This window comes from Leptosomus discolor, chromosome 10 (genome assembly GCF_034619465.1).
Source record: "Leptosomus discolor isolate bLepDis1 chromosome 10, bLepDis1.hap2, whole genome shotgun sequence".
NCBI classification, from domain to species: Eukaryota; Metazoa; Chordata; class Aves; order Leptosomiformes; family Leptosomidae; genus Leptosomus; species Leptosomus discolor.
The window spans coordinates 13,179,179-13,201,364 of record NC_141400.1 but is presented as its reverse complement, the minus strand read 5'-3'; the positions used below and the strand labels follow the sequence as shown (position 1 = coordinate 13,201,364).

Genomic DNA, 22,186 nt, shown 5'->3' with positions numbered 1-22,186 from the left:
TTGCAATTCAGTAAAAGCTAGATAACTTCCAGTTAATAGGGAGAAAAGTGTTGTGTTTTCTTCTATGAATAGATATATATGTAAGATAACGCACAAATAATGGACTCAGAAGTACAAGTCTCTGGGAAAGGGTCGTCCCATTGATTTCATTGAAACAAGGGAGTTAAAACTGAAAACAAATTTCAGCCTGAGATACTGTTTCATTACTGGCAAATTGATGGAGCTCTACGTTTACTTGCTAGCATAATTTACCAATTGTGTGAGAGGTAAGCAGGCACAGTGGTAACATTGACTAATTTTATGCTCAATGTGAAATCTTATAGCCGGTCAGATGGATACCATAAGAAATAATTAGAGTCATTAGAAATAATGGGCTACAGCTGCAGTAATACATGCTGTATTCTCAGTCCAGAGGTTTCTAAGCAAAATTAAATTAGCTCATGTTACCACACTGCTACATCATATGTTCCTCACCTCCTGAGAGTAAACTTCTTTTTCCATTTCCACACTGCAAGCAAAGTTTGTGCCCTACACAGAAAATTCCCCTGTTGGGGACAAGGAATTCTGACACTTGAGGCCATTCTTTGTTAAAAGAAAAATTTTTAAAAAAATTTAAAAGTCGCAGCAATATGTCCCCAGCTCACGTTAACTCCTTTCACGTGTTGAGGATCATCCCTCTACTGTGCTGCAGCCTTTGGTACCAGCCACAAATTGCAAGTCCTGTTTGCATCAGTGCTGGACCCTGGCAAATATTTTTCCCCCTAAACTGTTTACACTAAAATTTATTTTTTTAAGGTAATTATGTCCACTTTATTGGAAGCTCAGCAGCAGCCCATAGCTGCTGGTGGTACTGCCTTCACATCTGTAATATCCTCTCTTGTCCTCAAATTCAAAAGGCTGTTCATAGTAGTAAGCAAAATGACACGTTATCCTGGAGGGGGTGAGGAGGGGGACAAGAAGGAAATATAATCCATGGTTCTGGAGTGATTAATGGGATGGTGTATGATGAAGGAAATGAAAACTAGAAATCTGGGTAAGCAATGATCTTTCCAAGAGAATGACTTTCACTTGAAACCACAATACAAACTCATATGCTGACCTCCCATAAATTATTGCTGAAGTTTTCAAAGCAAAGCAGGGATGGCACTGAAAAATTTTGCTCCCTTATTGATTCCCAGGAGCACAGAATTTCCAGCGATAGAAGAAGAGGGGTTCACTGCGAGATGCACGCATGCCATCACCTCTCTTTAAAATGTGAGATGCTTCGGTGATAGGTTTGAGTAAAAGGGCTTAAGAGGCACATTTAGCACTGTCCATTAAGCATGGTAAGCTGAAGAAAGGCTTCCCCTGCATACATCATCTCACACATTGATATGCAGGCCGAGTGTGCTCAGTGGGAGGAACAAGACTAACAGTATTTTTGATGAAGGTAAGAGCCTAATATTGCAGCTTTGGAAAGATCAGTTATCCATCTGCCAGCCATCTATCTTTGGCTGTGGTACTTACCTGGCCTCAGTTATTACAGTATGTAACCGCTTCACAACCACTAATATATTTATCTTTTCATCCTCCCTGTGGAGTTGGGAAGTGCTATTACCTCTGTTGCAGAACTAAGAACTGAGATTAAGGGTCAGATTTGTTATGGCATTTAGGTGCTCAATGGGATTTTCAAAAGTACCTAACACCCATTGTAGTAAGTGGAACCTGGGTATTTTGATAGTTCTTAAAATCCTGTTGTTTGTGTCTTTTCTTTTAAAATTTTGGACTTACATGACACCCTGGGATCTGTAGGAGAGGTTCCCATGTTGTGGATAGTCACCCAGACAGGAGACTGTCCCTTCATCCACCTACTACATGAGTCGGACAGGAGCAATTCTATGGCAGCATCTTATCTCAGTCCTGAATTCAGCAAGCTATAACTCTGTGGGTTGCAGTGAATTTAACCTCCTTGCCCAGCTCTATGAGAGAGGTTGGAATCTGGTCCCGGAAATATAGGAGCAAAAATAAGCAGCACCCTTGGTCAATAAAAAGGGCTTATGTGCCAATTGCTGGGATGGAAAATTCAAGAGCAGGAACAAATAATGAAACAATCTATATTCATGCAGCCACCTTTCGAGCCTACTGCTATGGCTATAAGCATGGGCTTACACCTAACTGCGAGATGTGAATCCTACTGAAAGCTCCAGAGTATCACACTGGAAAACAAATGTTGATTTTGAACAAATTATCTGTTCATTGCTAAATCATTTTCTTTCATTATTAGTCCCCAAATTGGTTCTGCTCTGGAAGATAGAATTAGGTTTAATAGCAGAGTGTTTCTTAAACACTTGCTTCAAATGAAAGTATTCAGTAAACATTACTGAAACCCCTTGAGCATAAACTCCTCAGCTGCTTTCTCTGGCTTTGCATAGATTTTTCAGCTCCTGGTTTAAAGACAGGTGGCTCAGGGATTCATTCAGGATATCAGAAAATAATCAAATTAAATCCTTTACAATCATATGCCCCTCAAATGCCAAGGAAAATTTTATTAAGACCTTTCTGTCCTTGTTTACAGTAGCATAAATTGGGACAAAAGTCCCATGCAAACAGATAGAGTTACACCAATATCAAACATGTAAGGGAGAGGAGTCGCACTCCAAATCCACAGCACAGGTACAAAACCATATGGGCTGCAAGCCCAAGTTTCTCATCATCGGAAGAGCTGCACTTTGTTGTTACAGTACTTGCACTCATTTCCATAGTTTTAAGGTTCTAAAAAAAACCCCACAGGGCTTCAAAATGATATTTTTAACATTAAAGGGATGGGTTTTGGTTAATTTAGCATGTCAGCAAGATTACAACTGTCTGAGCTAGTGATTTAGGATGACAGAGTGGGGGTCAGCTCAGCTAACTTTAAAAAACATGTGGTGCTGCAGGGACTGGGGTGGGTTACAGAGCAGCAGAAAAGCCCCAGCGTTGTGTGCTTGTCCCACGTCACAGCATGGACTATCAGTAGTTGCTCAAGAGGGTCCTTTGTGCCTCCATGAGCCAAGAAGCTCTGCAGGGATTAAGATGTGTCTAATTGCATGGGTTTTCATCAGTGTTTGTAAGACGCTGTTATCCTGCCTGTAGGTTTTTGTTGGGTGGAGGAGGGAGTCACTTTGTCAGATATGAAAAGAGAATAAAACTTTAGGACACTGCTATCTAATAGACTCCCAGGTACTTGGTAGCTTGTTCAAAGCATGAATTTAACTCAGTTTGATGTTACGGGGACCTGTGTACACAGGGGAAGATACGCAAGAAGAAGGTCCCTCTTCATCCCCCCCACCATGGAAAGACATTCGCCAGTTTCCCAACTCTCTGCACTCTCCCGTAAAGCAGTGGTGTGGGACTGGGAGGCTACTCCAGTACAGAGCAGGAATTGAGAGCTGCTGCTGCAGCAAATGAGGGCATTTGCACTGTGGTGTCTGAACACTGTTTTGCACTTACAAGATCTATTTCTCAATGGGAAGAAGAGCTACAAGATTAACAGGTGAACAAATACATTGAGACAGCCAAGACATCAAAGAAATTGAAGAGCCACTAAGATGCCAGAGAGCTAGAGTCACCTGGCCATGGTTCTTAGGAATTATTTTATCCTCAGATTAGCTCAGCTGTCTTGGGTTTGGACACATCCTCTGGTGAATTTAGCTACAGTGACTTAAGATATTACTGGCCTCAGCTCTCTGCTTCTGCTCCAGAAGATCCTGCCTCTGGAGCAGAGGCAGGAGGAGGGAGTATGTGCCCGCATCCCAGCTACTGCAGCTCACATCCTGGGAGCTTGGTGCAAGCAGAGTGTCCTTCATTTTTTGGGGTAGATAACAGCTTGTGAGCTGCATCACCAAGGAGGAGAGCAGACTGTATACCTGGGCAGAAATCTCCAGGGAAAAATGTGGGGCAGACAGTGTGTTAAGCCACTGTAATGAAAGCCACCAGAGTGCATGTGCCAGAGCCCTAAGGCTGTGTGCTGTGGCTATTTTTACCATAAAGAAATTCTAACAGATATTGGAAAGGCAGTTATTGGAATTGGAAGGTCAGAGGAAATCATGTCCCAGGTAGCACTATTTAATGTCAATCATTCTTTGCAAGCTTTTTCTTCACCATGCAATCTGCAATTCAATCAGAGAAAAAAAAGTGAGTAGCAGCAGTCTTAACCTTAGGTTCCCTGTACAGAAACCAGCCAAGGGGTAATACCAATGGAGGGATCAGAAGAAGGTTTATGTAAGATGTAGCTTCCCTGCAGAGAGCAAACGAAAAGCAGCTCAGAAAGACTGTGCAGAGGCTGCTAACCATGAGACCATGCTCATTCCTTGAGCTGTGTATGCCTCAGTTCTTCCCCAAAATTTAGATTTGGTTGAGTCAGCCAGGAAATTACAGATGATTTTGCGGTCTTGAGGGAAAGGTGTTCAAAAAGCAGCAATATGAAGACACCAACAAGAGAGAAAGTCATAACTCGGAAAGTGCCACGCAGAGGGAACTGTGCCTTTGCTTTATTGAACTGTTGGCTGCAATAAATACAGCTGAATTCCCTCAGTCTCCCATAATGTTGTCTCAGTACCAGCAGGAGTCCATTTAAGAGTACACTTACTTTTACAGATGATTATATATGAAGAGCAGAGAAACAGCTGAAGTGCCACTGCAGTAATGCAAGCAAATCCTAAAAGCTGCCCAAGGAAGCTCAGTGGTTGTGTGCTGCCTTGTGCTTCGGTTTTGTCAGTGCTGCCTGCCCAAAGCAGTCTAAGCAGAGGAGCTTCTGTTCCAGTCTGCCTGCCTCCTTCACCTGGGGAGATCGTTGTCTAGATTTTGTGATGGTACAGTAAATAAATGGTGATAAAATCAACTAAGAGGTTATTCTCAAAGAGGGAAAAATGTATTTTATTATAATTTTCAATACAGAAATTAATAAGAGACAGTACTATAAAGAAGAGACAAGTATAATACAAGACCTATGAACAGACAATCAGCAACGAAGACTGAACCTTGAACTTCTACATCTTACAGCATTAATGCTAATTGCCTGAACCAAAAGGTTTGGCTACTACCCCTCCCCTCTGGTTGGGACAGTGCCATAACAGGGTTGTCAGACCCCTGTGTGGTGTATCCATGGTTAGGAGAGGTCGAAGCACTGCGCAAGGGAGTCTGGCTGTGGGCAGTGAGATGTGAGCATAGGAGTGGAGACCAGGAATTTTGGCGTCTTCAGCCTTTTATTGATTTTGTTATGCCCTTAAACCCTTCCAAACCTCACGTCTTGCATATGAGCAAATTGATCATGGGGGAAGCTCTTGCACCTAGCATCTTGTCCCAGCATTTACGGCACAGCAAAGCTGATGTGAAATGTTAGCAGACTGGAATTGTCATGTGTTTTACCACACTGTCCATGAATTCTTTCCACTGAGTAAACCGGGCATGGATCTGAATGTCAGCAGGTCCTAAGGTGCCGTGCAATGGGCAGTCAGACTGTGCAAGACAACAGCCTGAGATTAAGCATGAATATTCAACCCACCGAGCTCTGTAACTCCGCTTTCTTTTACAGACTGGAGTCGCCTACACGCGCACTGGTGATGGAGGCTCCAAAAGGCATCGAGATCAACGCCGAGGCTGGCAGCTTGAAAGCCACATGCAGGACAGAGCTCAGGCTGGAATCCAAAGATGGAGAGGTAAACGTAGGACGTCAAGCCCTGCAGTAAAAATAAACCAAGCCACAGATCTCCTGCAGTTTTGCAGCCTTCTGAGTCACTGAGCCACTCCATTTGAAACACTGGTGTGAAAGCACTGCTGAAGCAGGCCTTCCTAGCTTAGTTTCTGCTACCAGTGATTAAACATGTCATATGCAAACGAGCCTCACTCTGTGGCAAAGGCTGATTCATTATTTTTAAAGTGCTTGGATAATAGCATCTGTTGTTCAAGCAGATTTATGCGGCTGTAAAATACACAGTGCTCCTAAATTCTTTGTTTCCTTGTCACTTTAAAACAAGATTTACTTGTCTAGCATAATTAAATCTTTATTATACATTTTTCTATAAGAAGAGTTTAATTCACCAGTATTGATCTGAAAGCTTTTGTAGCTGATGTTTTCGTTTTGGAAAGAAAGGGAACATTAAGAGACAGGTTGTTGCCCTGGGGAAACTTCCAAAGCGGAAGACAGAATAACTAAAACTGATAACACAGAACAAAAGTAAAATAAGTGTTGAGTTAAGCCTCTTCTGGTGTCTCAAAAATACATGGGCATGTGGTTCTCATCCCCTCCTCCTGCCACAATGTTGGAAGACACCAAAGGATGTGGCTGAGGACCTCCCACTGGGGAACCAACCGAGAACGTCAGCAGGAGGATCTTCCCATTGAACACAAACCTCCCGGCAATAGGGCTCCAACATAAGCTAATCTTTTCCTATCTTAGTGTCAGGTGTAATAAATGGAATAGGATTTTTTTTCCAATTCCTGATATTTCTCAACATTTGCATTTTAAGACATTCCAAAGCCAGACCACGGGTGTTAATAAAAAACTCTCAAAACCACAAAATAAACACCTACCTAGTATACTAAAATTGAAATCCAAGGCATTTCACTACTGCAAGCAGTTGCCTTAATGTTTTTAATACTAAATTGCTTTTAAAATGCATATATTGACCTATCTCTTTCAGAAGATTAGATGGCTGGATACTAAAACTGGAGACTCTTACTGTAATTGTAAGATAAGAGAAAATACTGTCAGTTGCCCTGTAATATTCTGGTGTGCAGGTTATTGCACTGTGCTCTTCTCAGTGATGGTAGAGCACTCTCCTGTAGCTGTCATGTGTCTAAGAGCTGCCACATTTTCGCTTTTATGTTCTGCTTTATAAGGAAAAATTCACGTCTGTTACAGCATATAAGTTATTTTTAATGTACATACAACTGTAACACATATGCAAAAAATATACATAAAAGGCAGTGCTGTGAGCCTGCAAGTGTAACTGGCAATGGGATCACAGTGCAAGAAGTCCCAGTGGAGGAGCAGAGTCGTCGTGTGGATGTGAACCATATGGACTCCCCACCTAGCACTGGGGTACCTCTGGTGGGGGTAACCCAAACACAGAGTTGCCCCAGGAAGCTACGAGACAAGAAAACACAGTGGGTAGATTAGTCGAAACAAACTGGGGGTCTTAGATGGCTCATGGTAAAGGCAGATAATATTCCTACCCAGATTTGTGTTAGACTTCCCCGTCTTAATAGACTTGCTTATCCAGTTTTTGTAGCAACTGAGTTGTCCAAAGGAAGCTTCTTTAAACACAAGATCAAAAATAACAGGTCTCCACTAATTGTCTCTCTCTTTCTCTCTCTCTCCACCTCCAACTTCAGATAACGTTGAATTCTGCAAAAATCAAACTACCTAACTTGCCTCAAGGATCTTCCTCTTCTGCAGGGTCCAGGCAAAAAATCTACGAGCTCTGTGTGTGTCCCAATGGGAGGTTATTTCTGTCTCAGGCAGGCACTAGCTCGACCTGCCAGATAAATACAAGCGTCTGCCTTTGAGAGACAATTTGCAGTGGGGCATCGCAGGCAGCACAAAAGCCAGTTCTAGTCTCACAGATTGCAGCTGCCAACTATTTTTACTAGAACACAGAAAGCCTATCAAAGACTTTTTTTGTGTGTGCGCGCGCGCGTGTGTGTGAATATATATAAAAATATATATATATAAAATATATATATCCTCTGTGTAAAATGATGTTTCAGTACAAGGAATCCCAGGGTGACCCTGTTACATTTGTGTAGCATTTCTCTTTCCCACACCAAAATTTACTGGTATAATTTGCTGAATTAGATTTGATGCTCCCTTGGACCCTTCTGTATTAATATAGTCTAATGATCACCCCCTGTTTTTGACCATGTTCTCAGAGAATTGGGATTGCTGGCTGGGCAAGACTCTGGAACCAATGTAGACCTATGAACACACAAAGAGAAAGGAAGCATCTCTGATTATTTTTGCACCATTAAATCAGTGACATGAAAAAAAACCCACCAACAAAATATCCCTGATCAGTGCTGTAGTGATCACCTAGAGTGATCCATAATACCTGAGGTTCATTTACGCTCTTTAATTTTCACCTGAAGCATGGCTCCCTGTTGGGAGAGATGGATTGCACTTGGCTAGTACAAAAGTCTCAATCTTCTTGATGGAATAATCATGTATTTCTCTGAAGGGGTTTGAGACTTGCCTGGGCATGGCCAAGGATGCCTTGTGCTATTCAGATGTGACACATCAGCTCTAACCCTAACCTAAAGTCATCTCTGTGCTAACAAAACTGGCATTGCATTTAGTTCTTGGGAGGAAAAAAACTGTGAAAGTTGGACTAAATAGGAAAATCCTGAACCTCCTTAGTTAACGGGTGTCCCGGATCACCCTATACACTCTTCATTAGAACCTTTAATTTTGAAAAGATTTGGTGTGAAGATTTAAGATTTGGACATTGCCTATCAATACCTATAGAAACAGAGAAAATTACCTGTTCTACCCATAGAAACTGAGAAATTTGTAGAAATTAGGTGTGTAATGTAGATGCTATGCCAGAATTTTTGTCATCTTTCTTTTCAGGATATACAGTTCAAGGTCACTTAGATTTGGTGGAGACTGCAAATATCAGAGATGCTGGCAACAAAGCAGGCTTTTTTAAGGATTTATAAAGTTTGTGACAAACCCAGATTACTGGAAACCAAAGGCTTTGGATGCTGGTTCCTCTAGAATTTGAGCCCCAAAAACTCTGTGGTTGAATCTTTTCATGGTTGCATTTTTCCTTATTTTAAAGTCTAGGAGTCATTTACAGGCAGGATAGAACACAAAATCTGATTTGGTAGCATTACTTCCACTGTTCAAACTTAGAAAAATTATGAGAAGAGCCCAGATCACTGAGTTCTGACCCATAATTTTATCCACATGCATATAAAAATCCTTGAAAAAACAAATATAGTAATTATTGCAAAAGTATCCAAGTTTCAGGAAATCTCACGAGGACAGCAAGGTTTCTAAGCCACTGAGATCCTTTTGAAAATATTACCCCATGTGCAAATAAGACAGATCTGTGCCCATCCCTAGTGATATCTAAGCAAAGCTGGTGTTCTTCAAGCAGTCTTCAAGATAAAATGTAGCTGACAGAAATCTTTAGAAATAATTTAGCCCATTCCTTTTTTAACAGATTTCCACGTATTTTCTTGTGGTCTGGAGAGTACCAGGGTTCAATTATTTTTTTTTAAATGAACAATTCTGGCTTAATCCAAAACTGCCTGAACTCAAAGGAAAGATTTCTGTAGAGTTTAGATTAGGTGTGGTGCTGCCTAACAAAGCAGCACACCCATAAAACTTTTTCCTGAAAAAGGATTGAATGATCTACTTTTATTTCAGTAATGCTTTCTGACTAATTAATGAATTCAAACTGTTTGTTAATGAATGATTCCTCTAATTATTATGTCTTGAGTCAACATTTGAATGCAAAGGGTCACCCAGGATAACAATTGTATTGGGACACAGGACTATACCATCTCTGTTCAAAGAGGGGAATTGTGCCTATGCCTTAAGTCAATGCACTCAGCAAGGAGAAGCACATCATATTTATCTTGTTATTAAAACTAGTTTATTTGGGGGGAGGGACAGGAGGTTGTCTTGGGAACTGGTTGTGCAACTTAAAACAGATATTAATGAAATGCATTAAGACTGTAGGGGCACCTAGTGTGATACAGACTTTTTTTTAACCATGTTAAATATAGCAAAATACTGTGTACGTTACCTCTGGGACCACAACTGAAGTCCCGATCATAGTCCTACATTTACTGTAGAATTTTTTTCACTGTTTCATTTAATATCAATCACAAATGTTATAGCAAGCATGGCCCAATTCATAAACAAATCCCATGTGAGCAGTTGTGAAGACATGTGCTGTAGGAAGAGTATCATAGAATCACAGAATGGTTTGGACTGGAAGGGACCGTAAAAACCGTCCAGTTCCAACCCCCCTCCCATGGGCAGTGACACCTTCCACTAGATCAGGTTGCTCAAAGTCTCATCCAACCTGGCCTTGAACATTGCCAGGGAGGGGGCAGCCACAGCTTCTGTGGGCAACCTGTTCTGGTGCCTCACCACCCCCATGGTAAAAAAAATTCTTCCTTACATCTCATCTAAATCTACTGTCTTGCAGTTTAAAGCCATTACCCTGTACAGAAATGAGTCGCATTAACTTTCCCATCCCTGAGAGTATTAACGTTGGTGAGAAAGGCAGGGCTGAATGCAGGTTCTGACCCAGTAGGGATGCTGCATCCTGATTTCCATGACGTGCTCCCACGAAGCCGGTGGCTCAGTCCTCATCCCTGTGCTACCTCTGGCTGCTCTGATGAGGGTTTCCACCCCAACAAATCAACTTTGAGTGGCTGGTCTTCTCAGCTGGGCTCTTGGTTTAGGTTATCACCTTCTCATATCATGAAGGCCCTGAAACTGCTTAAGGACATTCAGCCATTTATTTTGGTATGTGTTTCTATGGGGGAGCTGTTAGGGAATGACCTTCCGCATCCATGCCATTACTGCAGACGCTTCTCTGAGGTGAACAAAGCGTACCTTAATTGTGTCTACGCAAAGGAGTTCTGATTGCTTCAATATATTTTACAATCATGTTTCCATCTTAAAAAGCATAAATTAAATAAACGTTATGTTTCCAAGACGAGGAATTGTTGCTGGAAAGATTGACCCCATATAGAGAGCTGTAAATCATTTGAGCAGAACTTAGGTTTTAAGACAGCGATTTGGATGATGCTGCCTGTGCTTGTCTTGGCCTCATGATTAGTCCCCTGCTGTTCAGTGAGTGGCAAACCCAAGCAAACAGGGTGTCATGTCCAAGATCCTAGGGGAAGAACCAGGCATTTTGTTTAAATAGCTGAATGCAAACACATTCAGCTATCTTGTGTTTCACAGTTTGTTGTTGGGGGCTGTTGTGAGGTGACTGACTCACCTGTTGGACAAGGCAAGTGCATGAGAGTCTCTTTTCCTCCTGCCTTGCCCAGAAATCACTCACAGTTGCTGTACCTGTATGGGTTGGTTTTCCCTGAGTCCATTTAAATTAGAGCCTCCCTGGCCGGAATTTCATTCGTGTGCTCTACCTGATGTTGATAAAATGCCAGAAATGAACAAGGGTTTGTGTATTTTTTTGTGAATCGGGCCTGCAGTTTAGTTCAATTGAGCATTTGCTATTTGGGGACATGGCATTTATTTCAAACCAGAGTTTAGCTTTACCTCCCAACACTAAGGCAAGGCTGTGGAGGGTGGTGAATTTGTTTCTGCTCAACTCAATGGAAGAGTTGTTTACAACTTCACGGCCTGAGCTGGGACAGGAGCTGGATAGGGGACAATTGAGGACACTGAGGGCAGTGGGGACACTGAGGGCAGTGGAGACACTGCCAGCCCTTGGGGTGGCTGTGGGACCCCTGACTTGGCACTCTGCGCGGGTCTGCATTGCAGCTCTGAGCACGAAAGCCCCATTGAAATGCTGATCAAGGGACTCTGACACTAATGTCAGTACACCTTAGGCAACTATGAACACTTCAGTATTCATAAATGCGTTTATGAATTGTAACTCTTAACTTTATAAGTCTTCGAGTCTTGATTAAGTTTGCTTTAAATGCGGCACACTACTAAGCAGTCAGGGAAACAACTGTCAGTGCTCACCTGTACACCAGTACCTTATCCACATGTAGTGTACGACCCTTATGCTGACATAGGTGAGTTAGGATGGCTTTTCTGAAGGAAAAAGCCCATGCCATTAGCAAAAGCAGAGATCCTAATACTGACTATACAACTGCATCCATTCTCCAAGTTTCTTTCTGGATTTTTTTTGTTGTAGGGTTTTTTTTTACACTTTTTGAAGTCTGTTACCCAGTAGTCAGTGAAATGGGTAGCTTAAGAGTATAAAGAAATGTTAACACTAAAGGAAGTCATCAAAAGGAGAAGCCAGTAACTACTGAACTATGTATAAGGCCTCTCCTACATATACATTTTTAGAAAACTCAGTAAGTGCAAGAGTGATTTGTATTTGGTTATCTCAGTTATGTCCTGTCAAACAACTGTATTTTAAGAGGTGGGTTTTTTTTCTCCTTTAGTCATAAATATCACATTGCACAAACAAAAAAGTTTAAGGCATAAGCGTAAGAATACCATCTGCAATATACGGTATAGCAAAACGATGTCTACATAACGAAAACCCTCCCTGGAAATTGCTCCAAGGTTAAAGAGAGATTCCTGTGGAACTTGTGAAGATGTCAGGTTAGCTCACATCATACCTAGTTTTCAAAACCAGATGTTCTTAAAGGAAATCAGCTTTTGTTGTCATAAGATACGCACACACACAGACACACAAATATGTATATATATATATATATGTATATATATGCACATGCACAGGCTCACATACACTTGTTTACAACAAAAGCCAATTTTCTTTATAATTGTTGTTATGGCTTTAAGTTTCACATTGCAAAAGAGAGTGAGACAAAGACCAAAGACTTACAGAAATTCATCCCTTCTCTTGTTGCCCTCACACCTGAAATGCATTAACTTTAATGGTGCTTTTTTGAACTGGGCAGGAAAAATACAGATTTATCATAAAGCTGTGTTTGAGAGAGCAAAGTGGCCAGAAGACTCTAACTTCATTAATGGGGAGAGAAGAAAATAACGTGGAAAGTCTTTAAATGTGTGCAGAGGGCAAGGTTACCTGAAATTTGAAATGTGAAGAAATAACCCAGAGTGCTAAAAGACATCATCCTGGGCTGAAAGTATAAATAAACTGAGTAAATGCTACTGGTTGTTCACTTACCTGCCCTCGAGCATTAGCAGATGAGAACTCCAGTAGCTGGTCGGTGAAGAAGACTAACTGTGCCGTAATCATTTCATTTTAAAAGTGCATACAGTAAAAACAAAAAAGTTAGAGGCTGTGTTCTTTTTTTTTCTTATGGCTGACATTTTAAATTTTGAAATGTCATCATCCAGAATTCACCTCAGCAAGTGCAGGTCGCGTTCCTGCAAAGCTTTGCCAAGCACTGGATTGGTGCTTTTTGAATGTGAAAATACCAGCCTTTTTATTGCCATTGCTGTTGAGGAAAGCAGTCCTGGCAACATCTCCGCTTTCCCCATTTTAACCTTTTTCCTCAGTTCTGAAATTGCTGTGTAATGTTTGGGTAGCTGGTGTCCTGCACACACAGGGCTGTGTGCAGGTGGACAGCAGCCCCCAAATCCTCACCCTGTCACTTCTTGGTCTTGCATACCCCCAAAAAACAAAACCTGCATGTAGCAGTGGCACTCAGGTGAAATTGGGAACTTTTAGGTGAATTCTGCACGGCAATCGCTGTGTTTGCACAGCTGATGTAGCCGAGTTTATGGCTGTGAGTGGAGGAGGATTAAACACTGACGTAGCACTGATGAGATTATTCAAGCAAGAATGGAGTGAATTAAACAAGGCAGGTAGGAGGGAAAGGGAAGGAATGGCAAGAGACATTACCCTAATCACAGTAATGCAGCAAACTTCTCTGTCTGTTTACACTATTATACTTTAAATTAATAACATCCATTTTACTAAATATGGTAGCAATTATACTTAATCTTTCATGGCGCACAGTGGAATTACTGTCACTGAAACCACTTACAGCTTAGGCTGTTCAAGATTGCTAGGGTGTTGTTTCTGTCCACAATAACCGCAGTGGCTTGGGGCTTGGATGGAAATTATAGTGAATAGCTTGTATTTAGAAAGCTTTTAAGTCTGCTGTGGTTGAGAAGCCCATGGTTATGCACATACAGCCTGAAGGCTTTATCGTTTCAGACTCCCTTGTCCTGCCACTTGAATTGTATTGTGCCCTTGTGAAAAGCAACACATTTTTTAATACAGGAAAACACAGATATTTAAAGCTGCAGGATTTTTATCCGAAGTAAAGAAAAAAATATAATCTAACACACCACTAAGATTTCCCATCCAAGTCACTTTAACTAGAGGTGTGAGTCCCTTAAAAATTAGCTACAAGCGTAATTCCTGCAGGAAAATCAGCGCTGGTGCCATTCCCAGGAAACATCTCACCTTATTACACCTCAAAGCCATACAGTGGCTGGGATTTTCTGCCACCAGTCAGTAGCAACAGGCTGCCTGTTCAGTGGAAGCCAGAATTGCCTTTGAGGTAACTCATCTCCATGGATTGAGCTTTTGTTAGTTTTCAACCAGTATTGAAAATTAGGAAGGATATGTCCACTGTGAAGCGAAACGTAATTGTATGTTTGTCTCGCATTTAGTTGGTTGAATCTTTCTGCCAGCAAGAAAAAATAGCAGAACGAGAAATTTGTGTGAAAGCGTTACATTTACATTGTGCCCTGCTACCAAATGCTTCAGATAAAAACATGCAGCCTTAGTTAAACAGTCTTTTCTTTTAAGATTACAAAGGACTTTTTGGAGCCTTTCATCAGGTCCTACCCAAATGGAAAGTCTCACCATTTCTAACATATTTGCCATTATAGGAATAGGTCCATTGCAAAGCACAGGTCGTGTGCATCTTTGCATGTAACAGGAATTTTAAATTCCATTGTACTCTCACATTTCTGCCCCATTCAAAAGGCTTAACTGCTGATAGGAGATAAAGTATTCTGAAGCCTGCTTTTAAATGCATTATCACTTTCCAAAGCAATGCAGTTTCTTTGGTCTCTTAAAGATTTCCTCATAATGGAGTCCTTTAAACATATTGAGGCAGGCTCACGCTGGAGAGCAGAAGAATAATTATTTGTGGGCGGTTCTATTTTTATCGAAGGCTGGATTGTAGTTGAAAAAATGTTGCTGTTAGAGTTTCTCCCACACTTGCTTAGCTGCAAACAGCACCATCCCCCAACACTATGGCTAGATTTCTCTAGGGTAGCTGCCTTAAAGCAGGGGGTTAGCTCCTTTGCTAAACTGGAGACTGATAATTTTGCCTTTGTCTGGGTCCTCCTCTGGGCTTGTGCAGTATCAGTGCTATTATTGATGTAACAGATAATGAAACACTTCTTTGGCAGTATTAACAATCTTACAGATTATACATATCTGAAGCCTGAGTGGTATAAATAATGCTGGTAGTTGTTCTTGCTGTTCTGACAAGCCTTTGACCACCTTGAAAGCATCGGCAGTAACTCCAGAGGGTGCAGCTGGGTAGCTCTCAAAGCCACCTCTGCTTTGTTCTATTAATACCTGTACAGCATCCAAGGGGATGCTGTGGGGATGGTGCCCTGCTACACTGCCTCTGCTCAGGAAGAAGCCTGCAGGGTGGGGGAGGCTGGTGGGTGGCTTTGCCCTTTCTCCAACCTGTTGCCTGGTCTTCTCCACGAGAAATATCAGCAAGGCATGATGGCTGCCTTGGGAGACTGGGCTGGAGCAGCGCATCAGGACCATTCACAGCTTGGGGGTTGGACTCTGTAGTTGGTGTAAATCAGGGTTTGGCTCCATTTGACTCACTGGTAGCCTACACTGTCTGAGAGTTTGGCCCTAAAGGTTTAAGAACCTTTTGTGAAATCAAAAGGAAGAATTTGGCTGCCCTGTCTAAACAACAGCCTGGGTGCTCTTGGGGGCAGCATGGGACATGGGACTTCTCGTGTCTCTGGGGTTTCCTTATCAATGGGCACAGATGAAGAGCTATGGCAAGCCTTCCCACCGCTGCCAGCTCAAGCCACTGCCTGAAAACAGAGGCTTGTTCATCCATCTCCGTTCCTTGCCACCACCATGAACCATGCTGGAGTTCAGCTGGTGATTTGGTGGGTAATGCGAGAAGCAGGAGGTCTCGCCGGGCAGGCACTGGGGGTCTGCCAGTCCTGCGGGTGGTAGGGCAGGGCTGCACGGTTTGCAGAGTGGCTCTCACAGGGTAGGCACTGCTGGAGGAATTCACTTTACTGTCCCCTTTTGTGGATTAATAGAGCAAGCACAGAAGTTAAGATGAACAAACCCTGCCCTTGCTCAGCAGAGTAAGAGCATGCCAGAAACCTCATGAAGAGCAGACCTGAGTAATTACCATATACTATGTTTATTGAAGAAGGGCTCAGTTGACAGCATTCACACCTGGATTCCTCCCTAGGTCAGAGCTTTTCCTGAGCTGTGACCCAGACCTCAGTCTGGATCTGCACTATGCAGTACTGTGGGGGCAGGGAAGGGATTGACCTGCTGGATCTGACTCAGATCCCTTTGGGTTTTGGGGTTTTTTGCCCACTCCTTATTTGAATTAGTTTCCTTGTGCGCGAATGCTAATAGAGTTGTCAATATTAACCCAACAAATGCTCTGTGGAGGTAGACCCGACAGCAAAACAACATTCAGCGCGAGTCAAAGCAAACCCCCACTCATCTACAGCAGTAGCATAAAAGGCATGACCCATATGCTATAGCAGTTTTCATTTGTGATGGTAAAATACCTTGTCTGACCTCTACTCTGATAACCACCAATGACCTTGATCGTGTAAACAGGACAAAATAAATTTAAAGTCTTATCACAGTTCTCATTAAGAAATTCAGATTTTTTTGGCTTTTTTCTTTTTAATTTATGTATGTGTGTGGTTGTGTGGGAAAATATAAAGCTTTTTTGTATCAAATAACATCAATCCTTGCACACTCTATGCAAAATTTTGTAAGCATTGCAATAATGCTATGAATTACACAAGGAACTATTTTAACTTTATTACACTTTCTGTATAAAAAAATTTGTATTTAAATGATTTCAACTGCAATCTTGTAAAATATATTAATAAAATAATGATTGTTAAGAAGGAAAGAGATGTTGACGGTTTTTTTGCTTGTTTGTTTGAGCATTGCAAACACGAATTAGACCTCGAACTTTTCATATGTAGGATACAGACAGGATATGTCTGTAGGATATGTCTATATATCTGTATGGCCGTAGGATACGCCAGACTGGATCACACTAGTGATCCATTTCACAGCATCAAGTCCTTGGATATATTCCTGCCAATAATGCTGTAGAGGATGGAGTGAGAATCTCTACGGATGACTGTCGGAAGAAAACCTGTCGTCAGCAAAACAAAAATCTTGAGTTACCGTCTTGCTTATAGTTTTGTTGAACTTCTCGCCCTTGTCCTAGTGTTAGAGACTTACACCCAAGAAGTGTCACAGGCATTGAGGTGCTGCCTGAGCACCATAAACCTCTTGAAGAGGTCATTTGCTGGTAGAGGGGATCTGGTGCTGCTTGTACTCCAAACCACCAGAAACTTGAGTTTTTCCAAGATGGACCAGAGCCGGGTACACGCACCCAGGAAGGAGCCCCCACTTGCACACAGTGTAAGGAGCACGAGCTCAAAAAAAAAGAAACCAGAAGCCTGGACCAACTCATAGAAAGCCTCTTAAAAACCTCTGGCTGCTTTACTGATCCATCAGTTTTATTTTAATTGGCTAACTAATCAGATGCTCATGAGTGACTCTGCACATGCCAGGCAATCACTTCTGAGGGCAGTTTGCAGGAGCTGGGTTTTAAATATGAATTTGTTCACCCTGGATTTTGTCAGTAAATGAGAGCATTGATTGAGGCTCATTATCTGAACGAATAGCAAGAATTCAATCTGGCTGAAAAGACGTGCCAGCCTTCCAAGTGCACAGAGAGTTCGAGCCCAGTCCTCGCAGCTGAAGCACTGCCAGAATCCAGGCTGTAGGGATACTTGTTTACCAGTTTGCAGGGGCTACTGTTTACCAAGCTCCAAGTTCATTCAGTACTGTTTGGTGGGCATGCACAGTCTTTCTCTCACTCATCGGGTTTTGAAGATGTCTTTCAGCTGAAGTTTAGCTGCAGTGGTTCACCTGAATTTGGAATTTCTAGCAAACTGACAATGAAATAATTCATTAATTAAAGCCCATTAAGAAGAATGTTTTGGCAGGAATTTCACAGCACCCACAGGAGATGCACTTCGACGTAGCTGCATGGGCAGCACCCAGCACTGCCACATGAGGCAGCGGCCGGACCCCTCCCCGGTACCAGCAAACTCCTCATCAGCTGCCTGTAAATGTGTTTAAGCAGTGAGTAGTTACGAAACACAGCCTTAACAGCAGCGTATTTGCAGTGCTCCCTTGCTAGAAATACTAAGTGTCGTATGCAGTAGCAACAATATGTTATCCATTTTTTTGAAACCCGGGAATCTGTAGTTAAAAACAGGATTTGTCTTTCAAATTTGACTCCTGGGAAAATTATCAAAATCTAATTTCTTCCGAAGTATCTTGCCTTTCACTTTTTAAGGAGTATTTCCCAATTGTTGCTTTCTTTCTACCCCATAGGTAACTCGTTGTTTCATTTTTTCCTAAATAGCAAACAGAAAAGACGAACCAAACAAAAGAAGAATTGAAAAAGCTAAAAAGAATCATTGAGAAGAAATTAGCCCATTTCATACTCTGTAAAATGATAACAACTTCAACATTTTAAAACTTTAGTGCAGCCGGGTTTTTGTATTTTTCATCTGAGTTTAGTACAGACAAGTTGCTGCTGCTGAACTTCAGTTGTTAAATCGGGGTGATTATTTTTATTTTTATGAACAGTGTCCAGAAATCAGTGATGAGAAGTATCTGTTCTTAACAGTTCTTCTCCAGTGCTGTGACCTTGATTCTTCTGTCCTTAAACTGAACAGAAAAATCCTCCTGAATTTAGCGATGAAGGTTCAGACCTAAATAGCTCCAGTGCCAAATGTATCCCAGAGGAAAATTATATGACCTCATTTAATAGAGAGAAAGCAAGAAGTCTGGCCAGCAGCTAGAACTTGGGTCTTTTCTGCAGTCATTTCAGAATAAAAAGCAGAGTGTAGGTAGTCTTTAAATATTTGATTCACACTATTGGGCTATTGTAATATACATTACCGATATGATCTGCACTTTTTGAAATTGGGATTTGTGAATAGCCCTTCACATAACAGCTCTGCTTCAGGCCATCATACAACTGGGCTTGTGTAACATCAGCTGTGGTATTTTCTCTTTCACACCTACAGGGACATTTTTTTTTCACCCTACTTCTAGGCTTTGCTTTCAGTCTCATAAGCAGCATGGCAATGCAGGCAGAAAACAAGCCCGCTGCCTCCTTGCTGAGGAATGCATGCGACCATCTGCTTTGCTCCATTCAGTGGGTGGATGTAGGGAGAGGGAAAGCACAAAACACCTTTTAAATCTCTGAAATAATCTCATTTGGCTTGGTTTTTCTGCTCCCACCACCACCACCACTGCAGCACACAGCTGCAGGGCAGACTTGGCAGCAGCCTGGGCTCTTGCTGGGGCTGGAGCCCTCCTGGCACTCCTGGTCCCACCTCTGCTTCCTCAACAGCCCTATTCCCGTGCCTGATTCAGACTAGGAAACAGAAATATTTTAAATGACGGCATAACTCACAAGTACACAGGGGAGAGTAAGATCTCAGTGCTGATCGGTATTTCAGCACCTTTTCAAACAAAAAGTACATCCACATAACCTGCCCTAAACTCGACCTACAGCTTGATTTTTAGCAGCTGAGAGCTCCAAGCCAGCCGAAGGGTGCTGAACATGACTAGGATGGGATTTTACTCATTGAATATGGGTCTTGCATCTGCTTTGCCAACTGGAGAGTTCTAACAAAAAAAAAAAAAAAAAAAAAAAGATGATAAACAGTACATACGCATGCCAAAAAGTGGTGCTGTATCTCTGTGTGTCTGCCACTCTTAGCCTGAGCCTCCTCACTTTCTCCAACCAACATGCCACATCTCCTGCCCTGGGGAGTGAGGTTTTTTAATGGAAGCTGCTGCAGTTGGGGCTGGGTGCATCATGCTCCAACGGCTGCAATCTGCTGCATCCTGCATCCCCAATGTGTTCAGGACCAGGGCAGGGTGGTGGGGAAATGCTCAGCTCCTCCCAGCACTGCAGGATGGACCTGTGCTAGCACATAGGATGCTGCATAGCAAGACATGCCCTCCCTGCCATGGCAGGAAGTCTGTCAGGAGGAACGAGATATGATTTTCACCCCAGTGTCCCCCACATGACATATTTATATCGGTTTCAATGCTCTTATGGGAACAAACTGAGGAGGCCCCGGGGCTGAAATAAGCAGTGTCAGAGCTGACATGGGTCCCAGAAAAGGCTGTGTTTATCTTAATGCCCACCCAACAAACACAGCCTGCCTTTGCAAACCAGGGTGATGAAAAACTTCTCATTGCTTTCCAGTATCAGCAGGCTTAGAAATAGTAACTGACTGATTGGGAAGTGTGTGTGTGTGAGAGAGAGAGAGACAGAGAGAGAGAGTGTGTGTGTGTGTGCGCGCACGCATGCGCGCATGGTTAAGGGTGGGGGAAGATACATTTCTGAATAATGTGTTATTTTTGTGTCAGTTGTAACAACTCCCAAAAGCATTTGGGTATTTCAATAAAACCTAATCTCAAAAGAGTGTTTTTGCAACACAATCATCTTGAACCATAATAACTAAATTTGAAAATACCTATCATCTGCTATAAAGACATTAAAACATCTGTAGTGGAACCATCAGGCTGTGAATGTTATGGGAGCACTGCACGCATACACACACACACACACACGCGATTAGCAAAGAAAGAAAGGAGAAAAGCACTGTCACTTCCAAGAAACCCACAACCTACCACCTACACGATGAACTTTTAAGCACAGAATGCAACAGCCAATGAATTATTTATGAATTAATTTGCAATGAACATTTTAGCAGTCAAAGGAAACGTAAACTGGCAGCACAGCCCTGCCTGGGGTGACGGCAGGGGACACGAGTGCGCTGTTCCTGTGGCAAGAAGACATTTAGCAGTTTACATGATGAGTTGCACACAAAGAAAGTTTAAGACAAAAATCCAATTGCTAGCAAACACCAGCCTGCTGTACCAATATACCAACGTACCCTGTGACCCCGCTTGCACACTGCAGTGGCACATGCCATCACTCATCCAGTGCCAGGTGACAGACACGAGCACTTTTTAGTCTACAGATATCTGCTGCAGCTGTAACCACTGTGGCAGGAGGAGTCACCCACCGCCTCGCACTGTTCCCCCACCGCTCGACCTTTATGCTAAGCTAAAACACAAGTACAGCAAGCCACTGCTTAAAGGCTAATGATGGGAACAACGAAATCAGAAGATATAAAGGCCACATCCTGCTTTTAAATTAATCCTTTATTGCCAGGCAGTAAAAGGGGCTGTCCCTGCCCAGCTCTGGAATGGGCTCTGCACTGTGGGCTCCATACCAGCAGTGGCCTTTAGCATGACATTAAATTAATGCTTTTGTGGGTCTTTTTTCTCCTCCTCAGCTGAGATCCCTTGTTTGCAGCCCCAGTCCTGATGCTGGTCGTGCAGCTGCATGGCATGCTGGCAGGCTAACTGGGTGCTGCACGCCTTATTTCTCTAATGCAAACGTGGATCACAAGCATAAAGAAACCTGACTGGATTCCTGGCAGAGTTGAGAATTGCATTCAGTAGCTGCCGGGGCAGGGACAGGGGTGATGTGGGAGCTGGCAGGAGAGGCCTGGGAGAAACCAAAAGCAGAGCAGGCAGGTTGGCTCGGACTGGGCTGTACTGGGCTTGCTTCAGATCCTGTGGCATTGCCAGGCAGAAGCTGTGCTAGTCACATTTACTCGTGCAAATAGAGCAGCAGACGCTTCCCAACATAGCTCCTGGCTGCTGTAGTTCAGATAGTTTATAAACGCTTTTGGCTCTTTTTTTCATTAATTTCTGGAGCAACACCAGACTCCTGCCTGTTTCCAGTGGGGTGGCTGAGGTTGCTGCTCCCCTTAAAGCACAGTACCGCTAAGCATGGTTTAGCTGCCTTCCCACAATGCCTTTTATAATGGTCACTTTTCTAAGATACATGCATCTCAACTACCCTTCGCCACAGCTGTGCCCCTGTCCCCAAGCCCAGCAAGGCAGTGCACAGTCTTGCCAGCCAGTTGGGGCATGGGGCAGTGCCATGACAGAAACCCTGTGTTCAGACAGCCAGCGTTTCTCTGTGGGAAGAGCAGCACCACATCCCCTGTTAAATCTGACTCATACCTGTGCAGGTTCTGAATGATGAGGTGAAGCCATGATATTTCCCCAAAGCAAGTGAGAAGATGCTCTTTTTGCCGTCTTCTACCAGAAAGACTGAGGTAAAAGCAGAAAGATGCTATGATAGCTTAAAGAAGTTGACATCATCTGACCTTAGGAAC

At 42.7% G+C, this 22,186-nt stretch overlaps 1 protein-coding gene across 1 annotated transcript in view; it reads left to right on the top strand.

The window, feature by feature from the left end:
* Positions 1 to 7,527, top strand: part of SGCD (sarcoglycan delta) — a 131,308-nt gene extending 123,781 nt beyond the window's left edge. The window contains exons 6-7 of the mRNA XM_086470940.1: positions 5,552 to 5,675; positions 7,354 to 7,527. Of these exons, the coding sequence (XP_086327066.1) occupies positions 5,552 to 5,675; positions 7,354 to 7,527 (298 nt within the window). The remainder of the gene's footprint in view (positions 1 to 5,551; positions 5,676 to 7,353) is intronic.
* The last annotated feature ends 14,659 nt before the right edge of the window (positions 7,528 to 22,186 follow it).